The 21,741-nt window shown below is 48.1% G+C and overlaps 1 protein-coding gene across 1 annotated transcript; it reads left to right on the forward strand.

Moving 5' to 3' along the window:
* Positions 1-9,267: 9,267 nt before the first annotated feature.
* LOC127305416 (acyl transferase 15) lies at positions 9,268-10,687 on the forward strand. The gene has a single exon (XM_051335834.2). It carries the CDS (start codon positions 9,302-9,304, stop codon positions 10,526-10,528), a length of 1,227 nt encoding a protein of 408 aa, XP_051191794.1. The 5' UTR covers positions 9,268-9,301; the 3' UTR covers positions 10,529-10,687.
* The last annotated feature ends 11,054 nt before the right edge of the window (positions 10,688-21,741 follow it).

The raw sequence follows: 21,741 nt of genomic DNA on the forward strand, positions 1-21,741 counted from the left end.
CGGCGGTGGCGAGGTGGAGGAGGCCGCGCTGCGGCGTAGGCGGCGGCGGCGGCGGCGGCCGCTGTGGCAACGGCGCCGGAGAAGGGGAGGGAGCGAGGCGACGGGGCCGGGGCGGCGCACATACCTGCAGAGGCGCGCGCGCGGAGAGGTGCGGGCGGCGGCCGACGGCGAGGCTGCGTCGGCGACGGCGAGGCTGCGACGGCGACGGCGATCGAGGAGCGTGCGTCGATGACGGCGACGGCGAGGAGCGGCGCGGCGCGGTCGTCTCTGTGCGTGTGAGGGGATTTGGGGAAAAAATTCCGCGCGGCTAAGTCTAATACAGGGAGAAGACCCTTTCGTACCGGTTGGTACCACCAACCGGTACGAAAGACCTTTCGTACCGGTTGGTGATACCAACCGGTACCAAAGGTATTTTTTTTGTTTTCTTTTCTTTTGCTGTTTTCTTTTCTTTTGCTGTTTTCTTTTCTTTTGCTGTTTCTTTTTTCTTTTACTGTTTTCTTCTTTCTTTTCTGTTTCTTTTTCCTTTTATTTTGTGTTTCTTTTCTTTTCTTCTCATTTTCTATTTCTTTTCATTTTCTATTTCTTTTCATTTTCTATTTCTTTTCTTTTCATTTTCGTTCCCCTTTCTTTTGTGTTTCTTTTCTTTTATATTTCTTTTCTATTTATTTTGTTTTCTGTTTCTTCTTTCTTTTCTTTTATGTTTTTTTCTTTTCTATTTATTTTTTCTATTGCTTTTGTTTTTCTTTTCTATTTCTTTTCTATTTCTTTTCTCTATTCTATTTCTTTTCTTTACTCTCGCCACGACGCCGTCCGCACAGAAAACTTTCCCGCCCCGACGTCGCGCGGGAAACTTTCCGGCCACGACGCCGCGCGGGAAAAGAAAGGGCGGGAATGAAATTTTATTACGATTGAACTCGAATTAAAAGTACATAGCTTAACTGAAAATTAAAGATACATGACCAAATTCTACTGGGGAGTCATTCAGTCATACTCCTGCCTAGCCCTGTAGTACTCGCCACTGTAGTCGTCGTAGTCGCCGTCATCATCGTCGCTGGCATCGGGGTCGCGGTACTCGAACGTCGGCGGGTGAGCACGCGTGGGCTGGGACTGAGGGTAGCGCAGGCGGGGGCCACGGTAGGCCATGACGCCCTGGAGAGTCCGGCCGCGCCACCACAGCCGACGGCCGGCCTCGTTGAAGTTCGGAGGAGGCGGGCCGCCCTCCTCGTGCCTGGCAAGCGCCCTCTCACGCCGATTGATGAAGAAGCTTTCCCAAGTCGGGCTGTAGTCGGGATGCCATCGGGGATTCCTCCGCTGCTCCGGCGTGAGCTCGAAGTAGTAGTGGTTCGTGATGGCCATCTCGCGCGCCACACCTAGAGGGACCGGAGGGACCGGTACGCCTCCGACGCTTAGCAACCAGCCGGTCGGGACGCGGTAGCCCGGCGGGCAGGGTAGTTCGAGGCGCAAAGCGCCTCCGCCTCCCGGGGTTAGAGATGCGATGGAAGCCATGGGAGAGAATGATGAGGTTTGCAGATATGAGTCTAGATGTGATATGTAAATGGTGGCCAAGCCTACATATATATAGTGAAAAAATGGCGGGAAGATGAGGCGGGAACCGGTGGAAAGCGCGGGAAGAAAATAGGCGGGAAGACAGATCGAGGCAAACCTTTAGTACCGGTTGGTGGGTGCAACCGGTACTAAAGCTGTCGGCGGGATAAGGACGCCCTGCTCGATGAGATAAAGTATGTAGCGCACGACGCCCTGTCGGTGGGATAAGGACGCGTGGGTAACCTTTAGTACCGGTTGGTGGGTGCAACCGGTACTAAAGCTGTCGGCAGGATAAGGACGCGTGGGTAACCTTTAGTACCGGTTGGTGGGTGCAACCGGTACTAAAGCTGTCGGCAGGATAAGGACGCCCTGCTCGATGAGATAAAGTATGTAGCGCACGACGCTCAGTCGGTGGGATAAGTACGCGTGGCTAACCTTTAGTACCGGATCGTGTCTACAACCGGTACTAAAGCTGTCGGCAGGATAAGGACGCTCTGCCTATAAAAGGAGCATCGATACACCATGGGAAGCAGCTCAACAAGCCAACATGGATGGAGAGTTTCATCACCATGGATGGAGGAAAGGGTTGGGAAATCTCCCGTGGCGGAACTTGTCGAAGATGCCCTTGGTGCACACGCCCTATGGCATCTTCGGAAGTTCCGCCTCGGAAAATTTCCCCGCAAGCCCGTGGAAGACTCCATCTCCTCTAACAAATGTTGGGGAAAGGGTTGGGAAATCTCCCGTGGCGGAACTTGTCGAAGATGCCCTTGGTGCACACGCCCTATGGCATCTTCGGAAGTTCCGCCTCGGAATTTTTTTCCTGCAAGCCCGTGGAAGACTCCATCTCCTCTAACAATGTTGCGGAAAGGGTTGGGAAATCTCCCGTGGCGGAACTTCTCGAATATGCCCTTGGTGCACATGCCCTATATATGGCATATTCGGAAGTTCCGCCGGAATTTTTTCCTGCAAGCCCGTGGAAGACTCCATCTCCTCTAACAATGTTGCGGAAAGGGTTGGGAAATCTCCCGTGGCGGAACTTCTCGAATATGCCCTTGGTGCACATGCCCTATATATGGCATATTCGGAAGTTCCGCCTCGGAAAAATTTCCCTGCAAGCCCGCGTGACTAAACTAGTAAAACAAGCCAACCATCTCCATTGTTAATATCTTACATACAAGAACATCATTACACAAAAGTGATTTCCATATTGAGATACACAAGTTATGATCCCTATATGTAGCTAGCTAGTCTTCTGAGTTTTCTTCGCTCGTTTCCCTTTCTTCATCGCGACGCAACCATGGACAATCTTCATTGTTTAAGATGATGCTTGGGTCAATTTTTACCTTGAAGGGTGGAATATCGTCAAACTTATTATAATCTTCTGACATGTCTGTCTTGTCCTCTTCTCCCACGATGTTTCTTTTTCCAGAAAGAACTATGTGCCGCTTTGGCTCATCGTATGATGTGTCCTCTTGCCTTTCTTTCCTTTTTTTCGGTTTGCTAGACATATCCTTCACATAAAAAACCTGAGCCACTTCACCGGCTAGGACGAATGGTTCGGTGTCGTACCCAAGATTCTTGAAATCCACCGTAGTCATTCCGCATCGCGGGTCTACCTGTACCCCGTCTTTCAAAGTTGAACCATTTACACCGGAACAAAGGGACCTTGAAATTAGGTCCATAGTCAAGTTCCCATATCTCCTCTATGTACCCATAATATGTGACCTTGTTCCCATTGCCATCTTCTCGCATCAAAGCGGACACCACTGTTTTGGTTGGTGCTCTTTTTGTCTTGGGCGAAAGTGTAAAATGTGTTCCCATTAATCTCGTACCCTTGAAAAGTCGATATAGTAGAAGATGGTTGCTTGGCCAACAAGTACAGCTGCTCGTCATCGGTGACATTCATGAGACGTGTTTGCAACCAACCGCCGAAAGTCTTCATGTGTTCTCCATCAATCCAATCTTCACGTTGCTCCGGTATTTAGAGCGTAAGATCTCCTTGTGTTCCTCTTTGTACGGAGCCACCAAGATGGAATTAAGTAGAACTGTGTAGTGTGCTTGAGTGAAAGAATGTCCGTCCATACACGTTGCTGATTTCTTTCCTAGCGTGCCTTTTCCACGCAGTCTCCCCTCATAGCGCGATTCAAGAACACCGATCGGCTTAAGGTCAGGAATAAAGTCAACACAAAACTCAATGACCTCCTCTGTTCCATAGCCCTTGGAGATGCTTCCTTCTGGCCTAGCACGGTTATGAACGTACTTCTTTAAGACTCCCATGAATCTCTCAAAGGGGAACATGTTGTGTAGAAATACAGGACCGAGAACGCCAATCTCTTCGACCAGGTGAACTAGGAGATGTGTCATAATATTGAAGAAGGATGGTGGGAACACCAACTCGAAGCTGACTAGACATTGGACCACATCCTTCGTAAATTTTGTAGAGTAAGTGGATTGATCACCTTCTGAGAAATTGCATTGAGGAACGCACATAGCTTCACAATGGGTACTCGAACATTTTCCGGCAGAAGCCCCCTCAATGCAACCGGAAGTAATTGTGTCATAATCACGTGGCAGTCATGAGACTTTAGGTTTTGAAACTTTTTCTCCGACATGTTTATTATTCCCTTTATATTCGACGAGAAGCCAGACGGGACCTTGATGCTACTCAGACTTCAAAAAGATCTCCTTCTCCTCTTTGGTAAGAGCGTAGCTGGCAGTACCTTGATACTTCTCTGGATTCAGGTTGTTTCCTTCGTGGATACTTTGCTGGTCCTGCCGTGCATCCGGTGTATCTTTTGTCTTCCCATACACGCCCAAGAAGTTTAGCAGGTTCACGCAAAGATTTTTCGTCACGTGCATCACGTCGATTGCAGAGTGAACCTCTAAGAATTTCCAGTAGGGTAGCTCCCAAAATATCGACTTCTTCTTCCACATGGGTACGTGTCCGTCAACATCATGCGGAACAGATTGTCCGCCGGGACCCTTTCCAAAGATCACTTTTAAATCCTTGACCATATCATATATAACTTCCCCATTAGGGCGGGTAGGCTTGGTTCGGTTATCTGCCTCACCTCCGAAATGCTTTCCTCTCTTTCTTACGTGATGTTGTTTTGGAAGAAATCGACGATGCCCTGTACACATTCTTGTTTCCCAAATAATTACTATCAGTCTCACCTAAACAGTGTGTGCATGCATTGTATCCCTTGTTTGACTGCCCTGAAATGTTACCAAGAGCAGGCCAATCATTGATGGTTACAAATAACAACGCTCGTAGGTTAAATTCCTTTTGTTCGTGCTCATCCCACACAGGTACACCTTCGTCACGCCACAACTCTAAAAGTTCTTCAACCAATGGCCTCAGGTACACATCAATGTCGTTGCCGGGTTGCTTCGGGCCCTGGATGAGCACTGGCATCATAATGAACTTCCGCTTCATGCACAACCAAGGAGGAAGGTTATAGATACATAGAGTCACCGGCCAGGTGCTATGACTGAGCTCTGCTCCCGAAAGGATTAAAGCCATCTCGTACTTATACCAAATCTTAAGGTCCTTGCTTCATCTGAAAATGACTTGAACTCTCTTTCGATTTTTCTCCACTGCGACCCGTCAGCGTGGTTTCTAAGCATCACATCTTTCTTACGGTCCTCTTTGTGCCATCGCAACAACTTGGCATGCTCTTTGTTCTGGAACAAACGTTTCAACCGTGGTATTATAGGAGCATACCACATCACCTTCGCAGAACCCTCTTCCCGGGGGTGGACTCACCCTCAACATCGCCGGGGTCATCTCGCCTGATCTTATACCTCAATGCACTACATACCGGGCATGCATTCAAATTCTCGTACTCCCGCGGTAGAGGCTGCAGTCATTGATGCATGCATGTATCTTTTGCACCTCTAATCCTAGAGGGCAGACAACCTTCTTTGCTTCGTACGTGCTCGAGGGCAACACGTTCTCCCGGAAGCATCTTCTTTATTATTTTCAGCAACTTTTCAAATCCCTTGTCGTAAGTACCATTCTCTCGCCTTCCATCGCAGCAATTCCAGCGTGGTACCCAGCTTTTTCTGACCATTTTCGCAATTTGGGTACAACAGTTTGTTGTGATCCTCTAACATTTTCTCCAACTTCAACCTCTCCTTTTCATTTCCGCAGTTCATCTTCGCATCAAGAATGGCCCGACCCAAATCGTCATCCGGGTCATCAAAAATCGGCTCATCGAAAATGAGCTCTTCTTCAGCTTCATCTTCCCCCATTCTACTACCACCGTCTTCAGTGAATAAGCTGGGATAGTTGTCACTATCCTCTTCTTCTTCGTTGTCTTCCAATATAACTCCTCTTTCTCCGTGCTTGGTCCAACAATTATAGCTGGGCATGAAACCATTCTCCAGCAGGTGGACGTGAAGGGTCTTCGAGGTAGAGTAATCCTTCATATTCTTACAGGAACTACATGGACAATACATGAAACCATTCGACTGCCTGTTTGCCTCAGCCACGTTGAGAAAATAATGCATGCCAGTAATGAACTCGGGATGGCACCGGTCACCGTACATCCATTGTCGACTCATCTGCATTTTATATGTATATCAAAAATCATTAAGTACACAACATCATGGATATATGAGTGACCAACTTAATTAATATTCAAGTTCATCACATAAAACTAAGTTATTTTTATAAAAAAGAAGAGGGGCTCACCGAGGTGGTACCGTGCCGGCTAGGGGACGACGCTAGCGATCGACGGCGGTGAGGACGGGGATGATACTAATTAAAACCTACAAAACATACCATAATTTCAGCTCAAATTGCATATAAAAAAATAAAATCACTAACTTAGGCATTTCATCGAACACCTTGCTTGCACTACAAAAATAGTACGAGTTAAAACTACCAAAGAACTGAGCTAAATTAGGAACGCCGGAAGGAAGGATGATATTGCTAACCCTTGGATAGATGTATGCCGTTAATCTTGTTAAAATAGTGGAGAAAAATAAAGATTATTGGAGTGTGAGAGGTGTAAAATATTTGGAAATGTGAGAGGAGAAGTGAGAATGAGATATGCAGGGAGCTCGGGCGCTGCCGCGCGCTCATATAGGGCACAGACCCTTTAGTACCGGTTCCTTACACGAACCGGTACTAAAGGTGCAACCCTGGCCCCACCACCGCCTGGAAATCGGGCCCAAACCCTTTAATACCGGTTCGTGTTACGAACCGGTATTAAAGGTCCATAACGAACCGGTATTGATGTCTCACGCACGGAACCGGTATTAATGCCCCCTTTAGTACCGGTTCGTAAGGGAACCGGTACTAAAGGCTTAGATGGATGAGAGGTTTTCTACTAGTGTATACAAACATCACAATTAAAAGGTGTATTTCTGTATTTGTACATCGTACTATCATAGGTGCGCTTTAGATGAAAAATCACAAATTCTTCTGATTGAAAGAGATTATATTCGGTCGTACCTGTCCATCTGTAGGAGATCTGAATATCTTTAGCCACGTTGCCCGCACTTACCTGTCCATCTCAAATTGATATGCCTTTGATCTACACATGTGTCAGTTTGACAATTATTTATGCATATTAGAACAAGTACATGTGCCCATACACTTGATTATACTGGCTGAATTAGTTCATGTGCTACTCATACACTTGACTGTATATGGCTGTACTTGTCCATCTCCAAAATGATTCGAAGATTGCTGGCTTCCTCCATCAATTTCTATTCTTATTGTGGATTCGCCATTTCTATGTTTGAGAGCAGCGAATACACGAGACTTTATGGGCAGCCAATAGCTGTCGTGCCCCTTGACAGAGACTTTGCTGGCACGCCCTAACTTATCACGCTCATGGTCAGCGACGCACAGTGATGTGTTCATGTACGAACATGATTGTCTATAATACTTGATTACTTGCTTAAGAGAGTGAGATTGTGTACGTAATCCAGGAATGTGTGAAACTTGTATACAAAAATACACGTGAGAAGCATAGGGAATCAAGAGTACATATTTCTTTAATAGATCCTGCAAAGATACATATCGTTTGATTAATTCTGCAAAGTTAGAGCATCTCCAGTCGCGTCCCCCAAATCGTCCCCCAAACCGCGCCGGATCGAGCGTTTGGGGGACGTGTTTTGTTCGTGCCGCGTTTGGGGGACGTCGCTCCCCAGCCGCGTCCCCCAAACGCCGCCCCCAATCAGAAATTCAAATAGATGCATTCAAAAGAGATCGTTCCCGCCGATTCGTCGCGATCAGAGTAGCGGCGATCGATCAAAGTACTGGGCGCGCGATCATATTACAGACCGGTGGTGCATGCAAATTAGAAGAAGGGGAAGGGGTTGGTCAACGGCGTCGTGTCCTGAGTCGACGCAGGCCCGTCGAGCACGACGACCTCGTCGCGATCTGCCTGTTCCTGTGCATGGTGCGTCTGCTCCGTCGCCGACGCGGAGGCCGACGCAGGTGTAGCAGTAGAAGACGCGTCAGCCTGCTCTTGCTGCGCTGCCGCCGATGCCGATGCCGCTGCCAGGGCCGCCGCGTCCGCCGCCGCCATTTTGGCTTCGATCTCGTCGAGGATCTGGCCTTTGAAGAAGTTGTGCGCCGCTCGCGTCTGGGGAGACATTCCCTCTGTCGACGTTCTCAGCAGGGACATGTCGTCCCTGCGTTTCTTGAGCTCCAGCTTCTCCTCTTGCCTCTTGAGCAGCTCGGCCCACCTTTGGTCGGCCTTCTTGTCGCGGGAGATAAAGGTCGAGGAGACGTCGGCGAGGCATTTCGTGATCGACGCCGCCGTGCGGCAGCGCATCCTGGTAGTGCGGCGACAAGTTAGGCGTCACGCACCCGGGAGTGGCGGAGGGGCCGTCGTTGTAGAAGGCGGCTTGCGACGGAGAGATCACTCCCGGAACGTACACCGGCATGGACGTACTCCATGGGCTCGCGTTGGTGGCGGCGATACACCCGGCCATTACGTGCTGGTGCTGGCGCGCCGCCCGAGCCTTCTTCTCCAGCTCCACCGCCCTCCGTCCTTTCCGCTCCGCCGTCGATAGCTTCCGGCGCAGGCAATCTTGCTGCCATTGATCTTCGGTCATTCCTTCAGGCTTCTTCTTCGCAGCCGGCGCCTTCCGCGGCTTCGCGAACGGCGCTTTCGCCCCTATCGTCGCATTGCCCGGCGGCTTCTTGGCCGCTTTCTTCGCCATCTTTTTGGGGGCTGTCGGCGGCGCCATGGAATGGGGAGAGGGTAGCGGCGGCGGGTGGACGGCGGGAGGGAGAAAGAAATCGGCGGGATAGGAGAAATGAATCGGCGGCGGGATATGTTTTGGGAGGCCTGTGCGCGGCGGAAAAGGCGCGATTTGGCGGGAGCGGCGGGATTTGGCGGGAGTGTGAGACGAATTTTCCCTGTGCCGCTGACGGGTCGGCCCCGCGTCGGTTGGCCTCGCTTTTCGTTGTGTCCGGCGTCCCCGGAGCGTCCCCTGTGGGACGGGGACGGGCTCGGGGCGCCGGACACCGTATAGGGGCGCGCCGGACAAAAAAGGGCTTTGGGGGACGCGGCTGGAACGCTTTTTCTGTCCGGCGCGCCCCAAATCCCTTTGGGGGACGGTTTGGGGGACGCGACTGGAGATGCTCTTACATCAACACGGTTTGATTGTGTGAAAGTCAACTTTGATGGACAACAGGGCAACATAATGTATACTACATGTTATGCCTATATGAACAGCCAGCCCAGCCGGTAACTAAGAGCATCAACCCGGCCTGAGAAAGCATAGTATCATGAGCGCTGTAGTGAGCAAGTCCTCGCCGGTGGTGGTCGTCGGGCAGTCCGAGCCAGCGACGCCGGGCAGCATAATCAATCTCTCCTCATTCGACAATTGTTTCGTTCCTTTTCCGACTGCGGCTCTCCTTTTGTTCGACCAACCAATCGACGACACGATCGAGACCATCAAGAAGGCCTTGTCGCAGGCACTGGTGCGCTACCACCCTATGGCCGGGCGACTCGCCACCGGAGCTGACGGAGAGCTCCACCACATCGCATGTACCGGTGAAGGCGCCTCGTTCGTGGCCGCGTCGGCCAGCTGCTCCCTGGACGAACTATCTACCTCGTCGCCTCTGCTCCTCAAGGATCTCACCCTTCGTTATCCTGGTGAGTATTGCTGCCTCAACGACGCCCTTCTGCTGATGCAGGTGACCGAGTTCTCGTGCGGCGGGTTCGCCGTCGGGGTGACATGGAACCACCTCATTGCCGACGGAGTGGGGATGGCGCAGTTCCTCCAGGCCATCGGCGAGCTTGCCCGCGGGATGCCGGCCCCGTCCGTCGTTCCCGTGAGGTTCGACGGCTCGCTCCCGTGCCTCCCGCAGCCGATGGTCGCCTGGCTGAGGTCCCAGATGCGCATCGAAACAGACGAAATGGCCAGCCTCGATGTGACCATCTCCTCGAGCTCGATCAGCCGTGTCAAAGCCGAGTGCGGCGACTGCACGACTTTCGAAGCCGTCGCCGCGGTGCTTTGGCGGTGCCGCACCCGCGCGACCATGTCCGACAGCGAGGCCCCCGCGCTGCTCGTCTTCCTGAGCAACGTGCGTGAGGTCGTCGGTGCCAAGGATGGGTTCTACGGCAACTGCCTCACCATGCAGTTTGTCCAAGCGACGAGCGGCACGGTGGCCAACAGCGACATCAAGGACCTGGTGAAGCTCATCAGGCTTGCCAAGGAGAAGATACCGGACCTGTACAAGAATGTGGGCAGTAGTGATGAGCCGCAGCAGGTGCCGCCAAGTTACAACATCCTCACCATTTCAAGCTGGCGGAACCTTGGGTTCGACGCGGTGGATTTCGGGAGTGGGAAGCCCGCACGGGTCATGTGGCAGGGGGAAAAGACGGTGGCTTTGTTCTGCTACCTTTGCCCGCCGTGCAAGGGGAAGTACGGCCTCAACGTAATTTCTCTATGCGTCAAGCCGGAACACGCCGACGCCTTCCTAGGGGAGCTTGCTGCCCTAGACATATAACGTGATATGTAACCGTACATGCATGCCATCATCGACCCATCTGATGAAGAACGATGCACACCGCACACGCAAGCGAATAACTTTTTTTTATTTGAACTGCATGCAAATTAAATTTGTGTAAAACCTCAAGGAGTAAATTTATTTTTTCAATAAAGGTCATTTCTTTCTTTAAAGCTTAAGCATTACACACTAACGATAGAGTACACGGAAAATATAGATAATTCATACGGCAATGTTTTGGACATGGCATAGAGAACAAAAGATAAACAACAAAGTGTTGGAAATGCGCACGGCAAAGAATTGAGCATGGCAAGCTCCTAGGACACGTGGACGTGTTGTCCACGCTTGATAGAGCTGTTACATCAGCAAGTCTTTGCCTCGGCAAAGAATTTGGGCCACATCGACAATTTCCTTCCCACGGGCGTCGGCGGGAAGGTTCACGCCGTTATCTTCCGAAACACGGAGAGTTTCCCACCGAAACCATTGCTGTGTGTTTTCTTGAAACACTTGGGAAAGACCTATTCTTCCTTATTTTCCCACCATTTACTCCGTGTTCTTTTTCAAGCCATCTTTCGGCCCTCGTGGCCCATATTTAGCCATCTACCGGACACACAATTCAAAGCCCACATCTCGATGGTACGTTGTTCTTTCTTGCTCCCCTATGTGCTCTTTCTATTCATCAAATACAAATCATCCGGATGAGACATGATATATCCAAGGGGCCATGTGATATACAATATATATGGCCTTCATGAGTACCGTTGGATACAATACAACACAAAAGTTATGTGGAGATGCTTAATATAGGTGTTAAGGATGCATTATTTCGACTTTAGGTGGTTGTAGAGTTGTTACCAGAAAGCATGGAATGAGCATTTTCTTATTCACCATCTCAAATACAATAAAGACAACTTGAAAGCGTGTCCACATAAATTGAGACTTTCTTTAACGACGAATTGAATATCTGTCTAGATAAGTTGAGATATTCTTGAGATCTAACCGGAGCTGACCCCGAAACTGGACTTTCATGACGTATCCACCGAACCTTTGAGTCCCTTTGCTACGTACGTGCTAACAGGAGAAACTCATTTAATTTTTTTGAATGACCAATTGACGCCTCACGTAGAGCAGCGAGAAAATAAATACATCTAGCGGATCAACATACAGGTGTAGGACATTGCAGGTGAAACTTTATAATAATTAAGGAAAATTGTAATTTACAACTGAACTGCACATCCGTATAAAAAGGGGCAAATGTTGTTAGCTCTTAATCTTGATTCTATCTGCATTAGTAATTTGTTTCTGCATGTAGCTACATAGTGTTGCTCGTACGATAGCACTCAAGCATGTGTGCATGGTGCGATACCGGATGTTGGCCGTGCAAGTGCAGACGAACATTGAGTTGCATGCAAACCAGCTGAGTGATTCGGTATCTATTTAGTTTTAAAGCTAGCCGCCTGCAGGTTGTAAGCTATGCATGTGCGACTGGACCGCGTGCCAGACTGCCGGTAGAACTGACCATAGCTTTTTTTATAATGGGTGCTTTATTACTTATGAAAAACAATTACACCTGATCTCTTCATAACTAAGATGCACACAGTCTTCAAACATCTCAATATTCTGAAGTGGTCCTAGTTAGCGCGTGGATGGGTTAGTGGCATGAGTGGCGCCCCAGCTGTTTGTGTGTGCGTGTATCTACTTAAGCCCCTGTAAGGGCATGTCGAATGGTGGACGCTTATCTAGCCTCTAATAGAGGAAAACAAACAGTATTAAATTAAAAAGATCTAAGCATCGCCCCTTTTCAACGATAGACGCTAAAACAGAAGGGAAACCGTCTTCCGCTGGCGCCCTTCTCCACTAGCGTCGCTGTCTATTTTTGCGTCAACGCAACACCTGGTGCCAGGATTCGCTAGTGAAACCGCTGCTTGTCTAGGAAAATAATCCTAGCACCCTCCGCTAGCGCCCCACATTGTAGATACACTACCCATCAAGTTTATTTCAGAGATTAAGAAGAAGAAAAGGTGAGAGTTGTGAGAAACAGCCGGAGCCAAAATACTCGTCTCTCCATGTGTATGTCTACGTGAGGTAGAAGAGAGAGAGAGAGGAGTTCAGGATGAAGCTGAGAAGGCCAAGGAGACGGAGCTAGAGAAGAAGATGGCGGATGACCTGCTACTCCACCAAGGGCCTAGCTCTCCGACAGCGGCGACAACAGCGGCGAGGTCCGTGTCGTCGAGCGCGTCGTCCGTGGCGGCGCCTCCTCTCAAGCTCACCCGCACGAACTACTCCGACTGGGCGCTCGTCATGCGGGTGCAGCTGCATGGCTAGTGGGAGGTGGTCGAGCGACTACCACGACAACCCTGAGGCTTTGGGCGCCATCCTCCGAGCCGTGCCACCGGAGATGTTGCGCTTGCTGGCCGTGAAGGTACCCGCCCAAGGAGGCTTGAGACACTCTCAAAACCTTGAGGTTGGGGACCGAGCGCGTCCGGGCGCAGACCCGCCGCTCCGAGTTCGAGAACCTCCGCTTCAAGGATGGCTAGAAGTAAGGCTGGACATGAGCCAGCTCGGGCCGAGCCATGCTTTAGCTCGCCGGAAATCAGCTCGGCTCGGGTTGGCTCGTTTTGCCAACGAGCCGGAAAAGTAGGCTCGCACCGAGCTTAGGCAAAACTCGGTCCAGCTCGGGCCAGCTCGCGAGCTAGGAGCCTCTAGTCACTGCCAGGTAGGCCCCACCGCGCGGCGGAGCACCATGGACGCTGACGGTTGCAGCATCGACGAACTCCGCAACGAGTGTGACCTCGATGGTGCCTTGGCTTGCATCGATGGAGACAGCGGCGATGGAGGATGGTGAGAGGCAGAGAGGCGAGGAACGGTGGAGCACGGGGAATAGTGGGGCGCGAGGGAGGTGCTAGGGGGCCGACGGAGGCGACATCATGGGCGGCGGCGGCGCGGCGGCTGTGTTGTGCGGCGTGGAGTGAATAAGACACGAATGTTAGAATAGATACCGTATACACCTCATATACGTGTAGGACTCATCTGTAATTGTATTATGTACATCTATATAATGAGAAGAACCCTACCCAATGAGGCACGTTGGGTCAGCCAAATCAATCTACATCTTAATTTTATCATGGTATCAGAGCTCGCGATCAAGACCTAGTTTCGCCGACGCGATCTCCCTGCTTCCGCTAATTCATCGCTGCGCCTCTCCTCCGCGCAAGTCACGCGATGGCCACGACTGGTTCGTCCATGGCCACCGTGCCAGAGACCGTGTCGATCCCTGACTCCTCCACGGGGCTTCCAGTGCCCTCGTCGGTCGCGACGCTGCCCCCGACTCTGAGCGCCGGCCATAGCGCGACGCTGCCGGGCGCGACGCTGCCGGGCGCGACGCTGCCGGGCGTTCCTCCGCCCGCGACGCCCCCTACTCTGAGCGGTCATGGTGCGATGCTGCCGAGCGCGACGGTGCCGGGTGTGTCTCCGCCCGCGCTCCCTGCCTTGGGCGCCGGCGTGCATTGTTTGAGTTAACCTTGTTGCATACATATTTAGTCTCATCTTTATCATTGATTGCATCATGTCATGTGTTTAGTTGCTGGGTTAATTAAGTGCATGTAGTAATGGCAGAGGAGCAGACTGGCAAGAGAGTACAGCACTAGTGATAGAGAGAGTGCGGTTCAGTGGCTAGTTTAGTACATGCATGCACGTGAATTAGCCAAGTATTTGTTAGTAGGAGTCAGCTGCATGCAGGGATCAAAATGGCCGAGTCGCGTGGCCGTTAGACGAGTGTGTGCGTGGAGTAAGAATCGGATCAAGCTGTTGTGTGGCTTGACCGTATGTTGCATGGATTAGTGGGTGTGTATTAGCTGGGTTGGACCGGCTATTTAAGCCCCTGTAATCACCGTTATCTTTACTAAGTTGAGAAAAGGAAAAGGAGGCAGAAGTGTGTTGCCTGAACCTGCGTGAGTCTTCCTCAACCTCTAGCTAGATATCTATCATTTCTGAGGCAGAAGTGTGTTGCCTGAACCTGCGTGAGTCTTCCTCAACCTCTAGCTAGATATCTATCATTTGGTATCAGAGCCTTTTTCCGCTCGTGGTTCCTGTGGTGATGGCGGACGAAGCTGATAAGGCCAAGGCGACCGAGCTCGTGAAGAAGATGGCGGAGGAGAAGGACCTGCGCACTCCACCGACGGCGCAGCTCACCGACGGCAGCGGCAGCAGCAGCGGTGGCGAGGTCCGCGTCGTCGAGCGCGTCGTCCGGCACAACTCCGTGGTGGCGGCGACTCCTCTCATGCTCACCCGCACGAACTACTCTGACTGGGCGCTCATCATGCGAGTGCAGCTGCATGGCCAGTGGGAGGTAGTCGAGCGACTACCACGGCAACCGTGAGGCTTTGGGCGCCATCCTCCGAGCCGTGCCACCGGAGATGTTGCGCTTGCTGGCCGTGAAGGTACCCGCTGATACGTCTCAAACGTATCTATAATTTCTTATGTTCCATGCTACTTTTATGATGATACTCACATGTTTTACACACATTATATGTCATTATTATGCATTTTCCGGCACTAACCTATTAACGAGATGCCGAAGAGCCAGTTGCTGTTTTCTGCTGTTTTTGGTTTCAGAAATCCTAGTAAAGAAATATTCTCGGAATTGGACGAAATCAACGCCCAGGGTCCTATTTTGCCACGAAGCTTCCAGAAGACCGAGGGAGAGTCGAAGTGGGGCCACGAGGTGGCGACACACCAGGGCGGCGCGGCCCAGGCCCTGGCCGCGCCGGCCTGTGGTGTGGGCCCCTCGTGACGCCCCTTTACCTGCCCTTCCGCCTACAAATAGCCTTCGTCGTGAAACCCCCAGTACCGAGAGCCACGATACGGAAAACCTTACTGAGACACCGCCGCCGCCAATCCCATCTCGGGGGATTCAGGAGATCGCCTCCGGCACCCTGCCGGAGAGGGGAATCATCTCCCGGAGGACTCTACACCGCCATGGTCGCCTCCGGATTGATGAGTGAGTAGTTCACCCCTGGACTATGGGTCCATAGCAGTAGCTAGATGGTTGTCTTCTCCTCATTGTGCTTCATTGTCGGATCTTGTGAGCTGCCTATCATGATCAAGATCATCTATCTGTAATGCTATATGTTGTGTTTGTTGGGATCCGATGAATAGAGAATACTATGTTATGTTGATTATCAATCTATTACCTATGTGTTGTTTATGATCTTGCATGCTCTCCGTTGTTAGTAGAGGCTCTGGCCAAGTTTTTGCTAGTAACTCCAAGAGGGAGTATTTATGCTCGATAGTGGGTTCATGCCTCCATTAAATCTGGGACAGTGACAGAAAGTTCTAAGGTTGTGGATGTGTTGTTGCCACTAGGGATAAAACATTGATGCTATGTTCGAGGATATAGTTATTGATTACATTACGCACCATACTTAATGCAATTGTCTGTTGCTTGCAACTTAATACCGGAAGGGGTTCGGATGATAACCTGAAAGTGGACTTTTTAGGCATAGATGCATGCTGGATAGCGGTCTATGTACTTTGTCGTAATGCCCAATTGAATCTCACAATACTCATCATAACATGTATGTGCATGGTCATACCCTCTAGTGAACTGTGGACCCCGGTCCATTCTTATGGGAGAGATACCTCTAGTGAACTGTGGACCCCGGTCCATTCTTTTAATCGAATACAATCTACTGCAATACTTGTTTTACTGTTCTCTGCAAACAATCATCATCCACACTATACATCTAATCCTTTGTAACAGCAAGCCGGTGAGATTGACAACCTCACTGTTTCGTTGGGGCAAAGTACTTTGGTTGTGTTGTGCAGGTTCCACGTTGGCGCCGGAATCCCTGGTGTTGCGCCGCACTACATCTCGCCGCCATCAACCTTCAACGTGCTTCTTGGCTCCTACTGGTTCGATAAACCTTGGTTTCTTACTGAGGGAAAACTTGCCGCTGTACGCATCACACCTTCCTCTTGGGGTTCCCAACGGACGTGTGTATACACGCTATCAAGCATATTTTCTGGCGCCGTTGCCGGGAAGATCAAGACACGCTGCAAGGGGAGTCTCCACATCGCAATCTCTTTACTTTGTCTTTGTCTTGCTTTATTTTATTTACTACTTTGTTTGCTGCACTAAATCAAAACACAAAAAAATTAGTTGCTAGTTTTACTTTATTTACTATCTTGTTTGCTATATTAAAAACACACAAAAAAAATTAGTTACTTGCATTTGCTTTACTTATTTCAACATGTTTCCTTTTAATTTTACTGAAAAATATATACCAGTAGGACAAGGGTCTATAATTGGGAGAGATAATATAGAAGAATTTTTCACCCATGTTAGTATGCATGAAGACCTTAAAGATATACCCATTGCAAAAGCTGTCCCTACCTATGAAGATGCTTCTGTTTGTTTGGTACGCATGATGGAAGCTAGATTTATTAGTCTCAACCCCATGATACAACACATGTTTCTTACACTTTCTGATATGGAGGGGGGAGAGAAGAGAGATTTTGTTTTAAAAGTCCTAGTGCGAGAATTTGAGGATGTAGCCAAAGAAGCTAGAAAAGTTTTTAGTAAGCATGATAGGCTTGGTATGATCACCGATTTTAAAAGAACACTTGAAAAAATGGATATGGATAGAATTAAGTACACTAATAATGTTAATGATGGTGGGGAGATTAAAGCACCAATACCATGTAAGCTCCTAGCAATGCATGAGGCACTAGAAAATAACTATGCTTGGCTTGTTCCTGAAAATTTGTTTGATGAGAGTAGCAAGCCCAAGACTAATGAAAAGGGAGCCGCTGAAACCTATGTATCCAAAATACTATGCATGGTTGAGAAAACTCTACACCCCGCTGTAGATGCTCCATCTCTTGATAATACTTGATACACACTTTCTGCGCCTAGCTGAAAGGCGTTAAAGAAAAGCGCTTATGGGAGACAATCCATGTTTTTACTACAGTACTTTTATTTTATATTTGAGTCTTCGAAGTTGTTTACTACTGTAGCAACCTCTCCTTATCTTAGTTTTATTGCATTGTTGTGCCAAGTAAAGTCTCTAATAGAAGTAAGATACTAGATTTGGATTACTGCGCAGAAACAGTTTTCTTTGCTGTCACGAATCTGGGTAAAATTCTCTGTAGGTAACTCAGAAAATTATGCCAATTTAAGTGAGTGATCCTCAGATATGTACGCAACTTTCATTAGTTTTAAGTTTTCTCATCTGAGCAAGTCTGGTGCCTGTTAAAAATTCGTCTTTACGAACTGTTCTGTTTTGACAGATTCTGCCTTTTATTTTGCATTGCCTGTTTTGCTATGTTAGATGGATTTCTTTGTTCCATTGACTTTCAGTAGCTTTGTGCAATGTCCAGAAGTATAAAGAATGATTGTGTCACCTCTGAATATGTGAATTTTGATTATGCACTAATCCTCTAATGAGTTTGTTTCGAGTTTGGTGTGGAGGAAGTTTTCAAGGATCAAGAGAGGAGGATGATATACACTATGATCAAGGAGAGTGAAAGCTCTAAGCTTGGGGATGCCCCGGTGGTTCACCCCTGCATACATCAAGAAGACTCAAGCGTCTAAGCTTGGGGATGCCCAAGGCATCCCCTTCTTCATCGACAACATTATCAGGTTCCTCCCCTGAAACTATATTTTTATTCCGTCACATCTTATGTACTTTGCTTGGAGCGTCGGTTTGTTTTTGTTTTTGTTTTTTTTGAATAAAGTTGGATCCTAGCATTCATTGTGTGGGAGAGAGACATGCTCCGCTGTTGCATATGGACAAATATGTCCTTAGGCTTTACTCATAGTATTCATGGCGAAAGTTTCTTCTTCGTTAAATTGTTATACGGTTGGAATTGGAAAATGATATATGTGGTAATTGGTATAATATCTTGAATAAGGTGATACTTGGCAATTGTTGTGCTCATGTTTAAGCTCTTGCATCATATACTTTGCACTTATTAATGAAAAAATACATAGAGCATGCTAAAATCTGATTTGCATGTTTGGTTTCTCTAAGGTCTAGATAATTTCTAGTATTGAGTTTGAACAACAAGGAAGACGGTATAGAGTCTTATAATGTTTACAATATGTCTTTTATGTGAGTTTTGCTGTACCGGTTCATCCTTGTGTTTGTTTCAAATAACCTTGCTAGCCTAAACCTTGTATCGAGAGGGAATACTTCTCATGCATCAAAAATCCTTGAGCCAACCACTATGCCATTTGTGTCCACCATACCTACCACATGGTATTTCTCCGCCATTCCAAAGTAAATTGCTTGAGTGCTACCTTTAAAATTTCCATTCTTTACCTTTACAATATATAGCTCATGGGACAAATAGCTTAAAAACTATTGTGGTATTGAATATGTACTTATGCACTTTATCTCTTATTAAGTTGCTTGTTGTGCGATAACCATGTTCCTGGGGACGCCATCAACTATTCTTTGTTGAATATCATGTGAGTTGCTATGCATGTTCGTCTTGTCTGAAGTAAGAGCGATCTACCACCTTATGGTTAGAGCATGCATATTGTTAGAGAAGAACATTGGGCCGCTAACTAAAGCCATGATCCATGGTGGAAGTTTCAGTTTTGGACATATATCCTCAATCTCATATGAGAAAAATAATTGTTGCTACATGCTTATACATAAAAGAGGAGTCCATTATCTGTTGTCTATGTTGTCCCGGTATGGATGTCTAAGTTGAGAATAACCAATAGCGAGAAATCCAATGCGAGCTTTCTCCTTAGATCTTTGTACAGGCGGCATAGAGGTACCCCTTTGTGACACTTGGTTAAAACATGTGCATTGCGATAATCCCGGTAGTCCAAGCTAATTAGGACAAGGTGCGGGCACTATTAGTATACTATGCATGAGACTTGCAACTTGTAAGATATAAATTACATAACTCATATGCTTTATTACTACCGTTGACAAAATTGTTTCTTGTTTTCAAAACCAAAGCTCTAGCACAAATATAGCAATCAATGCTTCCCTCTGCGAAGGGCCATTCTTTTACTTTTATGTTGAGTCAGTTCACCTATTTCTCTCCACCTCAAGAAGCAAACACTTGTGTGAACTGTGCATTGATTCCTACATACTTGCATATTGCACTTGTTATATTACTTTACATTGACAATATCCATGAGATATACATGTTACAAGTTGAAAGCAACCGCTGAAACTTCATCTTCCTTTGTGTTGCTTCAATACCTTTACTTTGAATTATTGCTTTATGAGTTAACTCTTATGCAAGACTTATTGATGCTTGTCTTGAAGTACTATTCATGAAAAGTCTTTGCTTTATGATTCAATTATTTACTCATGTCATCTACCATTGTTTCAAATCGCTGCATTCATTACATGTGCTTACAATAGTATTGATCAAGATTATGTTGGTAGCATTGTCACTAAGAAATTATCTTTGTTATCGTTTACCTACTCGGGACGAATAGGAACTAAGCTTGGGGATGCTTGATACGTCTCAAACGTATCTATAATTTCTTATGTTCCATGCTACTTTTATGATGATACTCACATGTTTTACACACATTATATGTCATTATTATGCATTTTCCGGCACTAACCTATTAACGAGATGCCGAAGAGCCAGTTGCTGTTTTCTGCTGTTTTTGGTTTCAGAAATCCTAGTAAAGAAATATTGTCGGAATTGGACGAAATCAACGCCCAGGGTCCTATTTTGCCACGAAGCTTCCAGAAGACCGAGGGAGAGTCGAAGTGGGGCCACGAGGTGGCGACACACCAGGGCGGCGCGGCCCAGGCCCTGGCCGCGCCGGCCTGTGGTGTGGGCCCCTCGTGACGCCCCTTTACCTGCCCTTCCGCCTACAAACAGCCTTCATCGCGAAACCCCCAGTACCGAGAGCCATGATACGGAAAACCTTACTGAGACGCAGCCGCCGCCAATCCCATCTCGGGGGATTCAGGAGATCGCATCCGGCACCCTGCCGGAGAGGGGAATCATCTCCCGGAGGACTCTACACCGCCATGGTCGCCTCCGGATTGATGAGTGAGTAGTTCACCCCTGGACTATGGGTCCATAGCAGTAGCTAGATGGTTGTCTTCTCCTCATTGTGCTTCATTGTCGGATCTTGTGAGCTTCCTATCATGATCAAGATCATCTATCTGTAATGCTATATGTTGTGTTTGTTGGGATCCGATGAATAGAGAATACTATGTTATGTTGATTATCAATCTATTACCTATGTGTTGTTTATGATCTTGCATGCTCTCCGTTGTTAGTAGAGGCTCTGGCCAAGTTTTTGCTAGTAACTCCAAGAGGGAGTATTTATGCTCGATAGTGGGTTCATGCCTCCATTAAATCTGGGACAGTGACAGAAAGTTCTAAGGTTGTGGATGTGCTGTTGCCACTAGGGATAAAACATTGATGCTATGTTCGAGGATATAGTTATTGATTACATTACGCACCATACTTAATGCAATTGTCTGTTGCTTGCAACTTAATACCGGAAGGGGTTCGGATGATAACCTGAAAGTGGACTTTTTAGCATAGATGCATGCTGGATAGCGGTCTATGTACTTTGTCGTAATGCCCAATTGAATCTCACAATACTCATCATAACATGTATGTGCATGGTCATACCCTCTAGTGAACTGTGGACCCCGGTCCATTCTTATGGGAGAGATACCTCTAGTGAACTGTGGACCCCGGTCCATTCTTTTAATCGAATACAATCTACTGCAATACTTGTTTTACTGTTCTCTGCAAACAATCATCATCCACACTATACATCTAATCCTTTGTAACAGCAAGCCGGTGAGATTGACAACCTCACTGTTTCGTTGGGGCAAAGTACTTTGGTTGTGTTGTGCAGGTTCCACGTTGGCGCCGGAATCCCTGGTGTTGCGCCGCACTACATCTCGCCGCCATCAACCTTCAACGTGCTTCTTGGCTCCTACTGGTTCGATAAACCTTGGTTTCTTACTGAGGGAAAACTTGCCGCTGTACGCATCACACCTTCCTCTTGGGGTTCCCAACGGACGTGTGTATACACGCTATCAAGCATATTTTCTGGCGCCGTTGCCGGGGAGATCAAGACACGCTGCAAGGGGAGTCTCCACATCGCAATCTCTTTACTTTGTCTTTGTCTTGCTTTATTTTATTTACTACTTTGTTTGCTGCACTAAATCAAAACACAAAAAAATTAGTTGCTAGTTTTA

This window comes from Lolium perenne, chromosome 6 (assembly GCF_019359855.2).
Source record: "Lolium perenne isolate Kyuss_39 chromosome 6, Kyuss_2.0, whole genome shotgun sequence".
Classification (NCBI taxonomy): Eukaryota; Viridiplantae; Streptophyta; class Magnoliopsida; order Poales; family Poaceae; genus Lolium; species Lolium perenne.